This window comes from Salvelinus fontinalis, chromosome 42, assembly GCF_029448725.1.
Source record: "Salvelinus fontinalis isolate EN_2023a chromosome 42, ASM2944872v1, whole genome shotgun sequence".
In the NCBI taxonomy this organism is placed as follows: domain Eukaryota; kingdom Metazoa; phylum Chordata; class Actinopteri; order Salmoniformes; family Salmonidae; genus Salvelinus; species Salvelinus fontinalis.
Window position 1 is genome coordinate 24,129,526 of NC_074706.1, and position 21,876 is coordinate 24,151,401.

The following is a 21,876-nucleotide window of genomic DNA, read 5'->3' on the forward strand; positions in this document are numbered from 1 at the left end:
TTTCTAGTTCACAATAATCTGTGATACTGGGTTTGTTTCAGGAGCTGAAATAAAAGATCCCAGAAATGTTGCATATATACAAAAAGCTTATTAAATGTTTTGCACAAAATTGTTTAAATCATAGCATTTCTCCTTTGTCAAGATAATCCATGCACCTGACAGGTGTGGCTGATTTAAACAGCATGATCATTACACATGTGCACCTTGTGATGTGGACAATAAAAGGCCACTCTAAAATGTGCAGTTTTGTCACACAACACAATGACACAGATGTCTCAAGTTTTGAGGGAGCGTGCAATTGGCATGCAGACTGAAGGAATATCAACCAGAGCTGTTGCCTGAGAATTGAATGCTAATTTCTCTACCATAAGCCGCTTCCAACGTTGTTTTAGAAAATTAGGTAGTACATCCAACCGGCCTCACAACCGCAGACCACGTGTAACCACGCCAACCCAGGACCTCCACACCTGGCTTCTTCACCTGCGGTATCATCTGCGGTATCACCAGCCACCCGGACAGCTGATGAAACTGTTGGTTTGCAAAAACAGAAGAATTTCTGCACAAACTGTCAATCTGTCTTAGGGAAGCTCATCTGCGTGCTCGTCGTCTTCACCAGGGTCTTGCCCAGACTGCAGTTTGGCATCGTAACCGACTACAGTGGGCAAATGCTCACCTTTGATGGTCACTGCCACGCTGGAGACTGGAGAAGTATACTCTTTACGGATTAATCCCGGTTTCAACTGTACCCAGGCAGATGACAGACACTGTATGGCGTTGTGTGGGCGAGCAGGTTGCTGATGTCAACGTTGTGAACAGAGTGCCCCGTGGTGGTGGTGGGAATATGGATGGCAATTTCAATGCGCAGAGATACCGTGACGAGATTCTGAGGCCCATTGTCGTGCTATTCATCCACCGCCTTCACCTCATGTTTCAGCATGATAATGCACGGCCCCATGTTGCAAGGATCTGTACACAATTCTTGGAAGCTGAGAATGTCCCAGTTCTTCCATGGCCTGCATACTCACCAGACATTTCATCAAGTGAGCATGCTTTGTATGCTCTGGATCAAAGTGTACAACAGCGTGTTCCAGTTCCCGGAGATATCCAGTAACTTCCCACAGCCATTGAAGAGGAGTGGGACAACATTCCACAGGCCACAATCAACAGCCTGATCAACTCTATGTGAAGGAGATGTGTCGCACTGCATGAGGCAAATTGTGGTCACACCGAATACTGACTGTTGTTTTAATCCATGTCCCTACCCTTTTTTTTAAGTTGTCTGTAACCAACAGATGCATATCTGCATTCCCAATCATGTGAAATCCATAGATTAGGGAAGAGGGGGAGAGAGATATATATAGTTGCAGTTCCACAAAAAAAAAAATATTCATACATACTTAAATTTTACACAGTACACCGGATAAGACATGAGAAATACTCCAGATATAAAAGACTGACCCTAGCTCCCCAACACAATTTCCACAAGTGTGTAGGGACAGGGGCTAGGGGTTGTTTCTGGACAGGACCCCACAACCCTTCGGGTTGTGGTGGACTTACAGCACGGCACTTGAGGCATTGGTTGGATGTTTAATTCCATTGCTATACACACGCAGATTTGCAGAGGTGTAAGCTGGACACACCCACAGCACCCTACCAGGCTGACCAGACAGGTCTGTGGAGCTGGAGGCCCTGCTGTAAACAGTGAAATTATATATTTACATCTACTATTCACACCCTTGCCTCAATCCGAACCACCCAGGGCATTTGACCCAAAACAACACCACCGGAGAAGTGGCAGACGGAGCGGTCTGCTGGTCAGACTTCAGAGGCACGCACACCACCCCCCGCTTCTGAGTATATTACTCGCTAATGTCCAGTCTCTCGATAACGAGGTAGACAAAATTAGAGCAAGGGTTGCTTTCCAGAGAGACATGAGGGATTTGAACATACTCTGTTTCACGGAAACATGGCTCTCTCGGGATATGCTGTCGGAGTCGGTACAGCCACCTGGATTCTCTGTACATCGTGCCGACAGGAATAAACATCTCTCCGGAAAGAAGGGCGGGGGTATATGTTTCATGATTAACGACTAATGGTGTAATTGCAACAACATACAGGAACTCAAGTCCTTTTGTTTACCTGACCTATAATTCCTCACTATCAAATGTAGACCGTATTATCTCCCAAGAGAATTATCCTCCGTTATTGTCACAGCCGTGTATAACCCCCCTCAAGCCGATACCACGTTGGCCCTAAAGGAATTTCACTGGACTTTATGCAAACTGGAAACCATGTATCCTGAGGCTGCATTAGCTGGGGATTTTAACAAAGAAAATTTGAGAACAAGGCTACCTAAATTCTATCAGCATATTGACTGTAGTTTTCGTGCTGGAAAGACACTGGATCAAGGCCCTCCCCCTCCCTCCTTTCGGCAAATTTGACCACGACTCCATTTTGCTCCTCCCTATAGGCAGAAACTCAAACAGGATGTACCTGTACTAAGAAATATTGAATGCTGGTCTGACCAATCCACGCTTCACGATTGTTTTGATCACGCGGACTGGGACATGTTCCGGGTAGGCTCAGAGAATAATGTTGACATATACGCTGATTCGGTGAGTGAGTTTATAAGGAAGTGCATAGGAGCTGTAGTACCCACTGTGACTATTAAAACCTACCCTAACCAGAAACCGTGGATGGATGGCGGCATTCACACAAAACTGAGAGCGCGAACCACCAAATATAAACATGGATAGGTGACTGGGAATATTGCCAAATACAAACAGTATAGTTATTCCCTCCGCAAGGCAATCAAACAAGCGAAATGTCAGTACAGAGACAAAGTGGAGTCACAATTCAACGGCTCAGATGTGAGATGTTTGTGGCAATCAGACAATCACGAACTACAAAAATAAAACCAGCCGTGTCACGGACACCGCAACGTATTGCTTCCAGACAAACTAAACACCTTCTTCGCCCGCTTTGAGGATAATACAGTGCCAACAACATGGCCCACTACCAAGGACTGTGGGCTCTCCTTCTCTGTGGCTGACGTGAGTAAGACATTTAATCGGGTTAACCCTCGCAAGGCTGCCGGCCCAGACGGCATCCCTAGACTAGTCCTCAAAGCATGCGCAGACCAGCTGGCTGGTGTGTTTACGTACATATTCAATCTCCCTATCCCAGTCTCCTGTTCCCACATGCTTCAAGATGGCCACCATTGTTCCAGTACCCAAGAAGGCAAAGGTAACTGAACATCACCCTGTAGCAACCATTGTTCCAGTACCCAAGAAAGCAAAGGTAACTGACTAAATGACTATCGCCCCGTAGCACTCACTTCTGTCATCATGAAGTGCTTTGAGAGGCTAGTCAAGGATCATATCACCTCCATTGTACCTGTCACCCTAGACCCACTTCAATTTGATTAATGCCCCAATAAGTCCAGAGACGATGCAATCACCATAACACTGCACACTGCCCTATCCCATCTGGACAAGAGGAATAACTATGTAAGAATGCTGTTTATTGACTATAGCTCAGCATTCAACACCATAGTATCCTCCAAGCTCATCATTAAGCTTGAGGATCTGGGTCTCAACCCCGCCCTGTGCAATTGGGTCCTGGACTTCCTGACCGCCGTCCCCAGGTGGTGAAGGTAGGAAACAACATCTCCAATCTGCTGATCCTCAACACTGGGGCCCCACAAGGGTGCATGCTCATCCCCCTCCTGTACTCCCTGTTCACCCATGACTGCGTGGCCATGCAAGCCTCCAACTCAATCATCAAATTTGTAGACGACACATTAGTAGTAGGCTTGATTACCAACAACGACGAGACAGCCTACAAGGAGGAGATGAGGGCACTCGGAGTGTGGTGTCAGGAAAACAACCTCTCACTCAACATCAACAAAACAAAGGAGATGATCGTGGACTTCAGGAAACAGCAGAGGGAGTACCCCCCCTATCCACATCGATGGGACAGCAGTGGAGAAGGTGGAAAGTTTTAAGTTGCTCGGCGTACACATCACGGACAAACTGAAATGGTCCAGCCACACAGACTGTGTGGTGAAGAAGCCGCTTGTCACTTTAAACCCTCACAAGCTTTTACAGATGCAAAATTGAGAGCATCCTGTTGGGCTGTATCACCACCTGGTACGGCAACTGATGTCACAGGAAGGCCAAAAAGATCATCAAGGATAACAACCACCCGAGCCACTGCCTGTTCACCCCGCTATCCAGAAGGCGAGGTCAGTACAGGTGCATCACAGCTGGGACCAAGAGACTGAAAAACAGCTTCTATCTCAAGGTCATCAGACTGTTAAATAGCTATCACTAACACAGAGAGGCACCTACATACAAACCTGAAATCATTGGCCACTTTAATAAATGGATCACTAGTCACTTTAACCTTTCTGAACCACCCATCCCGGATCCGGGATCATTGTCATCAGCATAGCATAGCGTAGCATAGCACCACAGGTAAATAATATTACTAGAAAATATTCATATTCATGAAATCACAAGTGCAATATTGCAAAACACAGCTTAGCCTTTTGTTAATCCACCTGTCGTCTCAGATTTTGAAATTATGCTTTACAGCGAAAGCAATACAAGCGTTTGTGTAAATTTATCAATCGCTCGACAAAACAATAAGTACACTTAGCATCAGGTAACTTGGTCACGAAAATCAGAAAAGCAATCAAATTAATCGTTTACCTTTGATGATCTTCGGATGTTTTCACTCGCGAGACTCCCAGTTAGACAACAAATGTTCCTTTTGTTCCATAAAGATATTTTTTATATCCAAATACCTAGTTAGTTTGGTGCGTTATGCCCAGGAATCCACCGGAAAGAGCGATCAAGACAACGCAAACAAAAATTCCAAATTATATCCATAATGTCCACAGAAACATGTCAAACGTTTTTTATAATCCATCCTCAGGGTGTTTTTCAAATATCTATTCGATAATATATCAACCGGGACAGTTGGCTTTTCACTAGGACCGGGAGTAACAATGGCTGCCTTTCCCTTTTGCGCACAACTCACTCTGAGAGCCCCCACCTATCCACTTACGCAATGTGGTCGTTCACGCTCATTCTTCAAAATAAAAGCCTGAAACTATGTCTAAAGGCTGTTGACACCTTAGGGAAGCCATAGAAAAAGGAGTCTGGTTGATATCCCTTTAAATGGGTAATAGGGAGGCATAGGAACAGAGAGGTTTCAAAAACAGGGGCACTTCCTGATTGGATTTTCTTCAGGTTTTAGCCTGCAATATCAGTTCTGTTTAACTCACAGACAAAATTTTGACAGTTTTGGAAACTTCAGAGTGTTTTCTATTGTAATCTGACAATTATATGCATATTCTAGTTTCGGGGGCTGAGAAATAGGCAGTTTCAAATGGGTACGTTTATTAGCCAAAAACAAAAATACTGCCCCCTAGCCTTAAGAAGTTTTAATAACACCACTTTAATAATGTTTACATATCTTGCATTACTCATCTCATATGTATATACTGTATTTTATACCATCTATTGCATCTTGCCTATGCTGCTCTGTCATTACTCATCCATGTATTTATATGTATATCCTCTTATTCCATTCCTTACTTAGATTTGTGTGTATTAGGTAGTTGTTGTGGAATTGTTAGACTACATGTTAGATATTGCTGCACTGTCGGAACTAAAAGCACAAGCATTTTGCCGCACTCTCAATAACATCTGCTGACCATTTGTATGTGACCAATAAAATTTGATTTGAAATGTTGAGGTTACAGTACACTTCCAAGATCTTCATACAAAAGAGTCAGACAGCTATCCAGGAATTTCACAGAATCAAGGTAAATGTGTAATTCAATGGTTAAATGCTTAGTATATGATATAAAAACAAACAACAGTATCATAAATGTAAGGAAAGAAAGGTGGTGTTTTATGTCACACGACTAACTGGTGCCCCCGCTGGTACCCCCTGTATATAGACTCGCTATTGTTATTTTACTGCTGCTCTTAATTATTTTACTGCTGCTCTTAATTATTTGTTACATTTATTTATATTTTTGGGGGTATTTTTCTTAAAACTGCATTGTTGGTTAAGGACTTGTAAGTAAGCATTTCACTGTCAGGTATTGTATTTGGCACATGTGACAAATAAAATTTGATTCGTTTTTTTGCCAATTCTGTGAAGACTAAGCATGAAAAAGGGTTTAAACATAAGTTTTGATTCAACTCATGAATTATATTGAATGTATCTATATTCCCCCTTTATATCTTAATGTATCCACATGAAAAAAATTGCAAATAATTATTAATGACTTGGTACCCTAGTTTATAGAAAGACCCATTTACACTGAGTGTACAAAACATTAGGAACACCTGCTCTTTCCATGACATCGACTGACCAGGTGAATTCAGGTGAAAGCTATGATCCCTTATTGTCACTTGTTAAATCCACTACAATCAGTATAGATGAAGAGGAGAAGGCAGGTTAAAGGATTGAGACAATTGAGACATGGATTGTGTATGTGAGTTTTTCGCTCTCAAATGTTTCCTGTGAGTATCAAGAATGGTCCACCACCCAAAGGACATCCAGCCAACTTGATACAACTGTGGGAAGCATTGGAGTCAACATGGGTGGAATGCTTTCAACACCTGTTCGAGTCCATGCCCCAATGAATTGAGGCTGTTCTGAGTGCAAAAGTGGGTGCAACTCAATAGGTGGTCCTAATGTTTTGTACACTCAGTGTATATCACACAATGTCTGGATGCAATATTCTACCCAGGAATATTCAACACTGAAATCTGTTACTCTCGGTATTCCAAATGCATCTGAAAGTATTTTTTGCTGATAACAATGAAAATGAATCTTTGTCTTTAATGCAGGGTTTCATTTAAATGTCAGAAGCACTCGAGTTGAATAGTTACTTTCTATGTTATAGAGTGGAATGGTTTTTCTGCTGGTGTATCCTGAGGTATCTTCTCTCTGAGAACCTCTTCCCGCAGTGTGTACCGGCGGACGGCTTCTCTCCTATGTGGACCCTCTGGTGCCTTTTCAGGTCACCAGCCTGGTCCATGCTTTGACGGATTAAGGCTGTTCTGAGGGCAAAAGGGGGTGCAACTCAATATTAGGAAGGTGTTCCTAATGTTTTGTACAATCAGTGTAGTATACTTAGACAGAAAAACAATGCATTTAAAATTTGTATTAAGTGTAATGATAGTAAACGTAGTATACTTAAGATATACTAGAAAAATACATCTTGTATTTGTAGTATCTTATGTGAATTTGTAGTATATTTAAGTAAAATATACTTTTTTCTCATTTGGATAGTCAGAGGGAGGGTAAAGTTGGGATAGAGAAAGCACTGTGTGTGTGGGCACCCATGCAGCTGGGGAGCCGCAGTGCCCTGTGAGAGAGAGACAGGTTGAGATTGCCAGAGTTTGAGTGGGGCAGAAAGTGTCCTATGCTGAGGCAGTGAAGAGTAGCGGTTAGCCCAAGGTTGAGGGATTAGCCTGGGAGCCCCTCAGTGAGTAGGCTTGAAGAGAGAGCGATCCAGAGAGGATGAGTTTTAGTAAGGTAGGGTTTCTTGCATTTATTGCTATATATGGTGGAGCTTGAATCAATTTGCAGTCGAAATTAAGAATGGACATTTGTCCAAAGTATTTGAAAAATAAGAAAAACTTGGCTAGGGTTGATAATTCCCCATCGTGTCTTGGTAGGAGTATGTTTTCTGGAACTATGTACACCCAACTCTGTAAACCCATTGAAGATATCCAAAGTGGTGGAGAAAGCTTTGGGTAAAGTTAAATCGGAGCAGGGCACTTATTAAAAGGAGTCATTTCTGGAGTTGCATAATAAGTTGATATTGATGTGCTAAAGTAAATTCCTGGAGTGGTTGATGTACGCTGGATGAATTGTGTGGTTAACGGCAAGAAGGAGAAGAGTTTGTCTGTCCTTGTGTTTTTTTATGTGGACTCCCTCCTGACCCGAGTGCAGCTGGGATATGTGTATTATCCTGTCAAAGCCTTTATATCCAGGCCTTTGCAGTGTAACAGTTGTAAAATGTTTGGACATGTAGAAAGTGTCTGCAGACGGAAGGAGCCGAGATGTGGGACGTGTGGGGGAAACCACTTTGATGGAGACTGTATAGCAGAAGAGAAATGCAAAGGAATAAAGTATTGCAACTGTGGTAGAGAACATGAGGCGACATCCTTGGAATACCCAAATAGGGTGAAAGAGATGGAGGTGGCCAAAATCAGGGAACTCAGTCTGTCTCCTAGGCGGAGACGGTAGGAAGGGTAAACATAGTAGGAAGTCCGATGTTGTCAGGTAGGCCTCTGCAGGCTGCAGAGTTGGCCTCCCACCAGCAGGATCCAGATATGCTGTATGTAAAGAAGGTGGACTTGTGGGTTTTATGGCAATGGTGATCAATGGCACAGCTAACGTGGAGGGAAAGTCCAGGAAGATGGGCATTACTGTGGATGCGGCAGAGTGGTTCCTGGGACTAAAATATTCTCGGTGGAGAAGTTCCATGAGGTGCTGTCAAGAGCAGTGATACCCTCTCAGGCCCCAGAGCCTGGGGAGGGAGTCATGGACGTTTGAAGAACTGAAGAAGTGAGCGATAATAACAAAACTGATCTCCCACTCTCACAATATGGAGTTTCCTTTTTTCATCCCCGAACAGTTGGTGGCGGTAATGCACCATAAATATTGGATGCCAACCGCTGTAAAGAAGAAGTATACGGAAGTGAACAACAGTGACAATGAACAATTTCTACGTTCGCGTTTTTATTGTTGTTATTTAGACGTTTAACACCCTGGATTTAAAAATATGACTAAAGTAACTGCACAGCATCACATACTCACCCTATAAAGTGTATAATTCGTGTTGGAGACTACTTAGTTGATAGATGTTATCTAGGTAACGCTAGCTGCTAACAATGGCTAACTGTTTGGTGTTTCACACTCAAATAGCCTCTATAATGGAGGTGCTAGCGAATGCAGCCGTTGCAGAGATCTGTAAACTCGTAGACGACGACTATGCAGTGTTTCGATTGGAAATAACTCAAAGCCAGAAAGAAAACAGGGCATTGCGGAGAAAACTACTGGAACTGAAGGTGGCAAGGGAGCGCGCTGAGAGGACAATGCCAGAGCGCGTCCTCGCCATTCGTCCCAGTAGTGTCAAGATCCTCGACCGATACAGAGGAATGACAAGAGGTACATTTTGCAGAAGGCAGAGGATGCGCGGCCTGTTGCCCCGTTCCCCTCTGTACATGTGTTCAGATGTGTTACTCAGAATTTAGTCTTGGTCAGTTTTTGGATAGTATGCAATAATTCCCCTGGTTACTTAGCTATCTTGGCGCAAAGACACAATATCATATTCTAACCAAATTATTGATTTACTGCATTTCCTATTTACTCAATGAAAACAATGTGATGCAATGGACATAATACATCAATCAATAAATAGTATTTCAAGAAGTTATGATACATGTTACCTTAGTGTACAATATACAGTTGAGCATTGACAGTACCTGACCTAACCACCTCTTTTCACCCAATCACTCTCTCAGGTGAAGGACATCGCACTGGAGGCTACAGAAGCTTTGTAAAGCCTATTGGACACCATACATGGAGAGATGACCAACCAATCACTGTTGATGAGGGGAGTGGAACCTCAACCCAGCACGTTATCATACCAGAGGTTAGTTTAGTAGTGTTGCATAAAAATTACAGTACATCAGATGTGGCCAGTTTATTTCAGAAAGGCTCCCCTCAGCTATTCACTTGCTTACAAGTACATCCTCATTTATCTGCCATAGGGAAGTTTGTGAGACTTCCCTATGACATTGTTATTCAATAACCTCCTCTCTTTTTGTGTCAGTCTGCAGATGCAGAGGCTGCAGGTCCGGGGGTCAAGCTGGAGAGGTCTGAAGGAGAGGAGGACCCAAGACACAGCAGAGACATCCAGACTGGAGCGGCTGGAGTGCCCCCTGTAGCTATGGAGGACCCCACCACCGCCCCAGCGCAGGCCAGGACCCGATGCAGCATCACGGAGGTCAGTGGAACCCAGAACGCCGTTCTCAAGTCAGAGACAGACACTGAGACTTTAACGGGGCTGGGGCGACTGGGCTGTCCTCCTGCTCCCCGCTCAGAGTATTTACTTTACGGTAACCTGAGGACAGTTTTATCCAATCGGGACTCAGGTGATGCATTACAGGCTGACAATGATCCGACCTGTTCATACGCTACAGAGACACAGATGATATCTGGTGACATGCCTGTGGGCTTAGATACACAGACTAATCCAATGAGTGGGGACTGGAACCAGTACAGCAGTAGTGTATACTCTGAAGGGTTCCTAGATAAGAAAGGGGAAGGTCTGGTCGTAGATGAGGTGATTGTGAAAGTTGAGCGCGACTCTCCTCAGACATGGATTGCAGATGAGACTCACTTAAGAGAAGGACACTTGCAGGGAAACACCAGTGAATTTTTAGATTACAGGAAAAGCTTGGAGACAAATCTAAATGTTGCGACCCACTCCCCTTCACATGCGTTCAGAGATCGCGACCCAGTATCCACGTCGATGGGGCCTTCTGATTCACACGGCCGCGTCTTTTTTGACCAGGTATTGAACTCAAACGACAGGACTAGAGCCCAGGCTCAGAGAGGGGATGCTACATCAGGCAATAGTAAAGAGAAACGGTTCCTTTGCATGTTCTGTAACAAAGCCTTCAGCTGCCCACATAATGTGGAGATCCACCAGAGGGTCCACACAGGGGTAAAACCCTTCAGCTGTACACAGTGTCACATGCGCTTCGCCCAGGCTGGCAACCTGAAGAGGCACCAGAGAGTCCACACAGGGGTGAAACCCTTCAGCTGTACACAGTGTCACATGCGCTTCGCTGAGGCTGGTGACCTGAAGAGGCACCAGAGGGTCCACACAGGGGAGAAACCCTACAGCTGCCCCCAGTGTGAGAAGAGGTTCTCCCGCCAGCACCAGCTGAAGATGCACCTGAAGGTCCACACGGGAGAAACGCTGTTTGCCTGTACGCACTGCGGGAAGAGGTTCTCGGAGAGGAGCTACCTCAGAATACACCAGCAGAAAAATCATTCCAGTCTATAACATAGAAATAAACCATTTCACACGGTAGCTTCTTGCATTTAGATCAAACCCTGCATTAAAGACAAATGTATACATTGTCATTGTTGTCAGCAGAAAAGATCCACAGATACATCTGGAATAACGAGTATCAGATTTTAGTGTTGAATATTGCTGGGTAGAATATTGCATCAGGACATTGTGTGTTATAAGTCTAAAATGTGTTACATATTATGTTTGTACACTGTAGGGTATATGTTTACAAATGCCTGGATTACTTGCGTTCACAGACTGAATTTTTTCGCAAGACACTTTTAATGAGAAAATAAATGCAGTTCAAGAAGTTAATGTCGATTTTTTGTTGGGTCATGCGTATGTGTGGTTTTCATATGGTTTATGTCAAACTTGTTTATGTTTAATAAACACAAAATGGGACTTTTCATTCTAAGACTTTCATTGAGATTCTCTTTAATATACATCACATATGATCTCAACAGTGCTTCATAACCAAAATACACTTACTAAATATACGTACCAGGCCCATCATTTAACGCGTGACATGTTTATCGCTGTACATTTTTCGGATGCCGTTAATTGCGTTTCCATATCTTGACCGCATGGAACCTTTTAAGCGCATGTGTTTCCGCACCGGCGATTTTAAGCGCAGTACACAACAGGGAACACCGCTACAGTTAATGCTTGCACCTTTGCATAGCTGAAGATCGTGTGCCTCTAGCCAAAATCATGTGAAAGTTATACCCAATATTACTGGAGCTATGTTTGTTTTGTTTTTTCTGCCGCAGATTGGTGCGCATGTCACAGCATGTTTTAAACTTCTCGCAAGCTGCTGTTTTTTGGTTTGATAACAAACACCATTGTTTAGCAAGCTAGTCATGTTACCCAGCGACCTGATAACTTGACCACTGACTAGGCTATTCACACATTTGGATGGGACAGGAAGAACTGAAAAGGAATTGGCTCCTCAGAGATGCTTCAAAGGTAGGCTGCATACGCACGAGTGTGTGTGAGAGAGAGGATGTGTGTTTCAAGTTTCACGGTTTTATTGTCATGTCCACTAGTACAGTGTGCGTAGAACTATGTGTGTAAAGTTATCTGAACAGTAGAGATGGTTACAATGTTTTCATCAGTTTAAAAGCTCTTTGTATCCATAGAGACAGTTATTTTTTCCTAGAATGCCTGAAGCTTTAACAGTACTTAAAACTGTGTGTGTAAGAGAGGGATTGTGTGTGTCTGTACTGTGTACAAGTGTTACACTTCAATAACATTGATAAGAGGGAGTAGGCCTACTCAAACATTGGGAGCATTAATAGCTGTAGCTATGTTAGTGAAGTGTTTTGTTCATGGTGGAAATGCTATTAAAAGATTTTGACGTAGATCATTTTGTGTTTCCGTTCCTTACACTCAAAGCATAGTACGCCTGTACCTCAATGCACTACTTTTAAATTGAAAAATCTTTCTTTGGGGCCAAATTTGAGCAGATTAATCGCGAGTAACTAATGCCATTAACGTGATTATTGTCATCGTTTGACAGCCCTAATATCTACACATACCCACACACTAACAAACACCTACACATACCCACACACTAACAAACACCTACACATACCCACACACTAACAAACACCTACTGTACACGTCAAAATAGTTTAGTCAGGTTTGTCTGATGACTTTTGACTTAGCATAGCTGACTTATATTTATCCCCAACATAAAATGTATGTCCACTATGATGGGTTTAACAACAATGAAGTCATTCTGTAGCTACATTATAGAACTCAAACGTATTGGGGATGGGTAAACAATCCATGCTGAAAGTGTGTTTATTATCTGTGTGTACAGATTACCTTAAGGAGTGTAATCTGTATCACCTCTCTCTTCCAGGAGGAGGAGGGTCCAGAGGTGCTGCTGGTGAAGGAGGAGGGTCTGGGGAACCCTGAGGAGAACATGGTCATGGAGGACAACCAGACTACACCTCCTCCTGAACCCACAGTGGAACCAGCTGAGCAGCACAGGACCACACACAGTCTCACTGAGGTGAGCCAACTGTGAACTGGGCCGTTCCATGAAATGAGTGCCTTTTAAAACTTCTTTGGGATAGGGGGCAGCATTTTCACTTTTGAATGAATAGCATGCCCAGAGTAAACTGCCTCCTACTCAGTCCCAGATGCTAATATATGCATATTATTATTAGTATTGGATATAAAACACTCTGAAGTTTCTAAAACTGTTTGAATGATGTCTGTGAGTATAACAGAACTCATATGGCAGGTAAAAACCTGAGAAAAAATCCAAACAGGAAGTGGAAAATCTGAGGTTTGTAGTTTTTGAACTCAGCCCCTATCGAATACACAGTGGGATATGGGTTATTTTGCACTTCCTACGGCTTCCACTAGATGTCAACCGTCTTTAGAACGTTGTTTCAGGCTTCTACTGTGAAGTGGGAGCGAATTAGAGCTGTTTGACTAAGGGGTCTGGCAGCAGCCTCGTTCTCAGTCACGCGCATTTCACATGAGAGGTAGCTCTCGTTCCATTGCTTTTCTACAGACAATGGAATTCTCCGGTTGGATCATTATTGAACATTTATGATAAAAACATCCTAAAGATTGAATCTATACTTAGTTTGACAAGTTTCGTCCGACTGGACCTGAATGCGCGTTTGGATTTGTTTAGCAAACTCCCTAACAAAAGAAGCTATTTGGACATAAATTATGGACATTATCGAACAAAACAAACATTTATTGTGGAACTGCGATTCCTGGGAGTGCATTCTGATGAAGATCATCAAAGGTAAGTGAATATTTATGCTATTTTTGACTAATGTTGACTGCGCAACATGGCAGATATTTATTTTGGCTCGTTTGGGCTCTGAGCGCCGTACTCAGATTATGCTTTTTCTGTAAAGTTTTTAAAAAATCTGACACAGCGGTTGCATTAAGGAGAAGTGTATCTAAAGTTCCATGCATAACACTTGAATTTTCATCAACATTTATAATGAGTATTTCTGTGAATTCATGTGGCTCTCTGCACAATCACCGCATGTTTTAGAACTACTGAACGTAACGCGCCAATGTAAAATTCGATTTTTTGATATAAATATGCACTTTATCGAACAAAACATACATGTATTGTGTAACATGATGTCCTATGAGTGTCATCTGATGAAGATCATCAAAGGTTAGTGATTCATTTTATCTCTTTCTGTTTTTTATGATTCCTATCTTTGGCTGGGAAAATGGCTGTGTGTTTTTTGGACTTGGCGGTGATCTAACGTAATCATATGTTGTGTTTTCGCTGTAAAGCATTTTTTAAATCGGACACGATGGGTAGATTAACAAGATGGTTATCTTTCATTTGCTGTATTGGACTTGTTAATGTGTGAAAGAAAATATTTTTGAATTTCCCACGCTGCCTTTTCAGCGGAATGTTGTGGGGGGGGTTCCGCTAGCGGAACGTGTGTCCTAGAAAGGTTAAAACATATTTTTAAGTTGAAATTGTGCACCAATATTTCATTTTAAAAGCCTCCCGAGTGGCACAGCGGTCTAAGGCACTGCATCGCAGTGTTGAGGCATAACGACAGCCTGGGGTTTGATCCCAGGTTGTGTCACATCCGGCCGTGACCAGGAGTCCCATAGGGCAGCGCACAATTGGCCCAGTGTCGTCTGGGTTTGGCCGGGTGGCTTTACTTGGCTCATCGCGCTCTAGCTACTCCTTGTGGCGGGCCAACTGACTTCAGTTGTCAGTTTCCTCCGACACATCGGTGTGGCTGGCTTCCGGGTTACGCGAGCAGGTGTTAAGAAGCAGTGCGGCTTGGCGGGTCATGTTTCGGAGGAAGCATGACTCGACCTTCGCCTCTCCCGAGCCTGTTGGGGAGTTGCAGTGATGAGACAAGATCGTAACTACTAATTAGTTATAACAAAATTGGGGAGAAATAGGGGGTAAAATTACAACAACAAAAATATATACTGTTCCCGATTTTTCTGGAACCCGACTTGCCTATTGATACAGAGATTTCTGTGCATGTGCTGGATTTTTTTTACGTAGCTGCTGCTCACTCAGCTGCCTACGTAGCTAAAATTGATACAATATTTTTTCCCTCGTCAATTGGCACATAATACCCCATAATAACAAAGCGAAAATAGGTTTTTATGAATGTTAGCTAAATTAAATTAAATGTACATAAGTATTCAGGCCCTTTGCTATGAGACTTGAAGTTGAGCTCAGGTGCATCGTGTTACCATTGATCATCCTTGAGATGTTTCTACAACTTGAATGGCGTCCACCTGTGGTAAATTCAATTGATTGTACATGATTTGGAAAGGCACATACCTGTCTACAGTGCATTCGTAAAGTATTCAGAACCCTTTACTTTTTCCACGTTTTGTTACGTTACAGCCTTGTTCTAAAATTGATGAAATAGTATTTTTTCCATCATCAATCTACACACAACACCCCATAATGACAATGCAAATCAGTATTTTCGAAATTTTTGCAAATGTATTAAAGATTCAGAGCTGAAATGTCACATTTACATACGTATTCAGACCCTTTACTCAGTACTTTGTTGAAGCATCTTTGGGTATGACGCTACAAGCTTGGCACACCTGTATTTGGGGAGTTTCTCCCATTCTTCTCTGCAGATCCTCTCAAGCTTTGTCAGGTTGGATCGGGACTGTCGCTGCATATCTGTTTTCAGGTCTCCCCAGAGATGTTACATCGGGTTAAAGTCCGTGATCTGGCTGGGCCATTTAAGGACATTCAGAGACTTGTCCCGAAACCACTCATGTGTTGTCTTGGCTGTGTCCTTAGGGTTGTTTTACATTTTAGTCATTTAGCAGATGCTCTAATCCAGAGCGACTACCAGAGTGCATACATTTTTTTATTACATTTACATACTGAGACAAGGATATCCCTACCGGCCAAACCCTCCCTAACCCGGACGACGCTATGCCAATTGTGCTTCGCCCCACGGACCTCCCGGTTGCGGCCGGCTGCGACAGAGCCTGGGCGTGAACCCAGAGACTCTGGTGGCGCAGCTAGCACTGCGATGCAGTGCCCTAGACCACTGCGCCACCCGGGAGGCCTTTTACTGTTGGAAGGTGAACCTTCGCCCCAGTCTGAGGTCCTGAGCGCTCTGGAGCAGGTTTTCATCAAGGATCTCTCTGTACTTTGCGCCATTCATCTTTCCCTCGATCCTGACTAGTCTCCAAGTCCCAGGCTCTGAAAGACATCCCCACAGCATGATGCTGCCACCACCATGCTTCACTGTAGGGATGATGCCAGGTTTCCTCCAGATGTGACGCTTGGCATTCAGGCCAAAGAGTTCAATCTTGGTTTCATCAGATCAGAAAATATTTTTTCTCATGGTCTGAGAGTCCTTCACTGTAGGTGCCTTTTGTCAAACTCCAAGCAGGCTGTCATGTGCCTTTTTACTGAGGAGTGGATTCCGTCTGGACACTCTACAATAGAGGCCTGAGTGGTGGAGTGCTGCAGATATGGTTGTCCTTCTGGAAGATTGGGGTATTATGTGTAGATTGTGTGTAAAATTATTTAATCAATTTTAGAATAAGTAACAAAATGTGGAAAAAGTCAAGGGGTTTGAATACTTTCCGAATGCATTGCATATGCAAAGGTCAGTACTCCTACTCTGAGACTCTTTGTTCATACGGCCCGGTCTTGATTCATGTCATCTTAAAAGGTAAGTTCTGCCACTTTTCAATCTTATAATCATAATTTCCAGCACCAAACCAGTGTCTACATATGTGAAAACAGACTGTGTTTAAAAAGATAAGGTCCTAAAAAAATGCTTCTCTGTGACGGATTAAAAGTAAAAAAAACATTAATTTTCAAAACCTGCACCGAGTTTCTAGCCCAAGGGAGGGTATTTTCTTGCTCCCTACATCACCGGGAATCTCAGTGTTTGAATATCACTTTTTTTATGTCATCGGGTAGAATATTTTTACCTTGTTTTTTTCTACTTAACATTAGAAATGTGCCGTTTTCACATACCTAATGGGTTTCCATGGTCGAGCAGCTGCACACAAGCTTAAGATCACCATGCGCAATGCCAAGCGTCGGCTGGAGTGGTGTAAAGCTCGCCGCCATTAGACTCTGGAGCAGTGGAAACGCGTTCTCTTAAGTGATGAATCACGTTTCACCATCTGGCAGACCGACGGACGAATCTAGGTTTGGCGGACGCCAGGAGAACTCTACCTGTCCCATTGCATAGTGCCAACTGTTAAGTTTGATGGATGAGGAATAATGGTCTGGGGCTGTTTTTCATGGTTCGTGCAAGGCCCCTTAGTTCCAGTGAAGGGAAATCTTAATGCTATATCATACAATGACATTCTAGACGATTCTGTGCTTCCACCTTTGTGAAAACAGTTTGGGGAAGGCCCTTTCCTGTTTCAGCATGACAATGCTCCCATGCACAAAGCGAGGTCCATACAGAAATGTTTTGTAGAGATCGGTGTTGAAGACCTTGACAGGCCTGCACAGAGGCCTGACCTCAACCTCATCTAACACCTTTGGGATGAATTGGAACGCCGACTGCGAGCCAGGCCTAATTGCCCAACATCAGTGCCCGACCTCACTAATGCTCTTGTGGCTGAATGGAAGCAAGTCCCTGCAGCAATGTTCCAACATCTAGTGGAAAGCCTTCTCAGAAGACCGGAGGCTGTTATGGTAGCAAAGGGGGGACCAACTCCATATTAATGTTCATGATTTTGGAAAGGGATGTTCTACGAGCAGGTATCCACATACACTAAAAGTGTGTTGACACTGGTATTTTGCTGGAGATAATGAAAGTGAGGTTGAAAAGTGGTGGAGTTGCCCTTTAAGTGTGAGACCATGCCTTTGAATTATCAAACCATTAAGGAGTGTCAAGTAATTATATCAACCAATATGTTTGCATAGTATCAAATCAACTAAGATGTTTGCATAGTACTCATAGCAATCCCTCATTTCCCAAACAGAAGATGCTCCATAGCAGGGTGCTCATATCAGATTTCTTGATCCAACATCCTCTCACTCTGTATCTCTTACAGTCAGTAGACATGGAGGATGGGAAGCCTGATCTGCTGCTGGTCAAAGAGGAGACAGTAGAAGACGGACCAGAGAGCATTGATCTGCTGAGTGGACTAAAGATGGGGGAGCAAGGTAAGGGAGAAATACATATTTACATTTTCGTAATTTAGTAGACAATCTTATCCAGAGCAACTTTACAGGGAGCAATTAGGGTAAGTAAGCAAGTACCTTGCTCAAGGGCACATTGACAGAATTTTCAACTAGTCGGCCCAATGCTCTTAACCACTAGGCTACCTGCCTACATACAGTAATAGATCTTCATTGGGAATAGTGATGCGCCTGGCTATTTTCTTTCCTATATTTTTGCTTAATTCATAAAATAATGTATGAACTTGACCAGGTAATTGACAACAAAAAAACTCTGCCATGTTTGTAAAGTCTATTTTGTAACCTCTTCCTGCAGGTGGTTGGCTGGAGGGTAACAGAGGAGACTGGCCGACCATTTTGGATTCCCAGACCCAGACCGGTGCAGCCAAGGGCGCAGGGGACAACATCACTGAGCAGGCCAGGGCCAGAGGTGACATAGTGGAGGTCAGTGGATGGGACAGCGTCCTCAACTCTGGACTGGGGAACAACACTTTTAACCACTACCAGAAACAGACAATCGAACACAAAACAACATCCAAATTTAGTCTCCATGACAACAGACTGGCTGAGACCAGGGCTAGGCATAGATTTGGTCCATGGGGACTGGGAGGTATCCATATGAGGCGGGAGAGAACAGACACAAACTCTGCTAGCGATACTCCATCCTGCTCCTATAATTGTGATTCAGAGACACCTTTGGCGCCTCAGGTTAACCCCCTAACAGGTGCTGCCTTCAGCCTGCCTTCTATAGGATCTATCAACTGGAACATGGACCCTGCGACAACACAGACACTCCCTGGCCTTCGTCCTTCTCACGCTCTCCTAATGTTAAACCAGACCTCAGACAATGCCAGTGCTTCAACTTTAAATGGCTACACAAGCCCATTGACAAATGACAGTAGTAGTGATGCTATCAGTAGATCCGGTGGCAAAGAGAAGCGCTTCCTGTGTTCATTCTGTGGGAAAGCCTTCCGTTTTTGCAAACAGGTGGAGATCCACCAAAGGATGCACACGGGGGAGAAACCATTCGGCTGCCACCTGTGCCAGGCCAGTTTTTCACAATCGTCCAGCCTGAAGAGGCACCAGAGAGTCCACACAGGGGAGAAACCCTACAGCTGCCCCCAGTGCGAGAAGAGGTTCTCCCGCCAGCACCAGCTGAAGATGCACCTGAAGGTCCACACGGGAGAAAGGCCATTCGACTGTACTCACTGTGGGAAGAGGTTCTCAGAGAGGAGATACCTCAAGATGCACCAGCAGAAAAACCATTCCACTATAACATAGGAAGTAACCATTCCACTCGATAGCTTCTGATGCTAAGATCAACCCCTGCATTAAAGGTAGACGCAGCAAGATGACATAGATGCATAAAATAAGCAGCAGTTGTGGGTCAATCGTTGAAGTGCAAGGCCCAGACATTGTGTGATATACAGTTGAAGTCGGAAGCTTACATACACCTTAGCCAAATACATTTAAACTCAGTTTTTCACAATTCCTGACATTTAATCCTAGTAAAATTCCCTGTCTTAGGTCAGTTAGGATCATCTATTTATTATAAGAATGTGAAATGTCAGAATAATAGTAGAGAGAATTGTTTATTTCAGCTTTTATTTATTTCATAAATTCTGATGGCCACTCCCATACCTTGACTTTCATTGTCCATTTGCGATCAATCTTTAACTTCCTGACTGATGTCTTGAGATGTTGCTTCAACATATCCACATATTTCCGTCCTCATGATGCCATCTATTTTGTGAAGTGCACCAGTCCCTCCTGCAGCAAAGCACCCCCACAAGATGATGCTGCCACCCCCGTACTTCACGGTTTGGATGGTGTTCTTCAGCTTGCAAGCAACCCCCTTTTTCCTCCAAACATAACGATGGTCATTATGGCCAAACAGTTATATTTTTGTTTCATCAGACCAGAGGACATTTCTCCAAAAAGTACGATCTTTGTCCCCATGTGCAGTTGCAAACCGTAGTCTGGCTTTTTTATGGCGGTTTTGGAGCAGTGGCTTCTTCCTTGCTGAGCGGCCTTTCAGGTTATGTCGATATAGGACTCGTTTTACTGTGGATATAGATACTTTTGTACCTGTTTTCTCCAGCATCTTCACAAGGTCCTTTGCTGTTGTTCTGGGATTCATTTGCACTTTTCACACCAAAGTATGCTCATCTCTAGGAGACAGAACGGGTCTCCTTCCTGAGCGGCTGCGTGGTCCCATGGTGTTTATACTTGCATACTATTGTTTGTACAGATGAACGTGGTACCTTCAGGCGTTTGGAAATTTCTCCCAAGGATGAACCAGACTTGTGGAGGTCTTTTTTTTCTGTGGTCTTGGCTGATTTCTTTTGATTTTCCCATGATGTCAAGCAAAGAGGCACTGAGTTTGAAGGTAGGCCTTGAAATACATCCACAGTTACACCTCCAATTGACTCGGATTATGTCAATTAGCATATCAGAAGCTTCTAAAGCCATGACATCTTTTTCTGGAATTTTCCAAGCTGTTTAAAGGCACAGTCAACTTGGTGTATGTAAACTTCTGACCCACTGTAATTGTGATACAGTGAATCTGTCTGTAAACAATTGTTGGAAGAAATACATGTGTCATGCACGAAGTAGATGTCCTAACCGACTTGCCAAAACTTTAGTTTGCTAACAAGAAATTTGTGGAGTGGTTGAAAAATGTGTTTTAATGACTCCAACCTAAGTGTATGTAAACTTCCGACTCCAACTGTATAAGACATATAATACAATATTGTGTTACAGCCTGAATTTAAAATGTATTACATTTATATTTTTGTCACTGGGCTATACAATACCCCATAATCTCAAAGTGGAATTGTATTTTTCAAAAGTTTTACAAATGAATTACAAATGAATAGCTGAAATGTATTGAGTCAATAAGTATTCAACCCATTTCTTATGGCAAGCCTAAATAAGTTCAGGACTACAAATGTGTTTAAGTCACATAATAAGTTGCATGGACTTTGGTGCAATAATACTGTTTAACTTGATTTGTGAATGACTACCTCATCGCTTTACCCCACACATAAAATTATCCCTCAGTCAAGCAGTGAATTTCAGACACCGATTAAACCACAAAGACCAGGGAGGTTTTTCAATGCCTCGCAAAGAAGTGCACCTATTGGTAGATGGGTAAAAATATAAATATCAGACATAGAAAATCCCTTTCGTTACACTTTGGATGGTGTATCAATACACCCTGTCACAACAAAGATACAAGCGGCCTTCCTAACTCAGTTGCTGGAGAGGAAGGAAACCGCTCAGGGATTTCACCATGAGGCCAATAGTGACTTTAAAACGGTTACAGAGAATAATGGCTGTGATAGAAGAACACTGACACAACAACATTGTAGTTACTCCACAATACTAACCTAATTAATAGAGTGAAAAGAAGGAAGCCTGTACAGAATAAACATATTCCAAACACACATTCTGTTTGCAGCAAGGCACTAAAGTAATACTGCAAGAAATGTGGAAAAGCAATTCACTTTTTGCCCTGAATAAATACACTGCTCAAAAAAATAAAGGGAACACTTAAACAACACAATGTAACTCCAAGTCAATCACACTTCTG

General features: G+C 43.2%; 1 protein-coding gene across 1 annotated transcript; it reads left to right on the forward strand.

Annotated features, from left to right (window-relative positions):
* The first annotated feature begins 8,690 nt into the window (after window positions 1-8,690).
* On the forward strand, window positions 8,691-21,840 carry LOC129841230 (uncharacterized). Its single transcript, XM_055909396.1, has 6 exons — window positions 8,691-9,207; window positions 9,564-9,694; window positions 9,875-10,048; window positions 12,993-13,145; window positions 18,155-18,266; window positions 18,598-21,840. Exons 1-6 carry the CDS (start codon window positions 8,931-8,933, stop codon window positions 19,560-19,562), a joined length of 1,812 nt encoding a protein of 603 aa, XP_055765371.1. The 5' UTR covers window positions 8,691-8,930; the 3' UTR covers window positions 19,563-21,840.
* The last annotated feature ends 36 nt before the right edge of the window (window positions 21,841-21,876 follow it).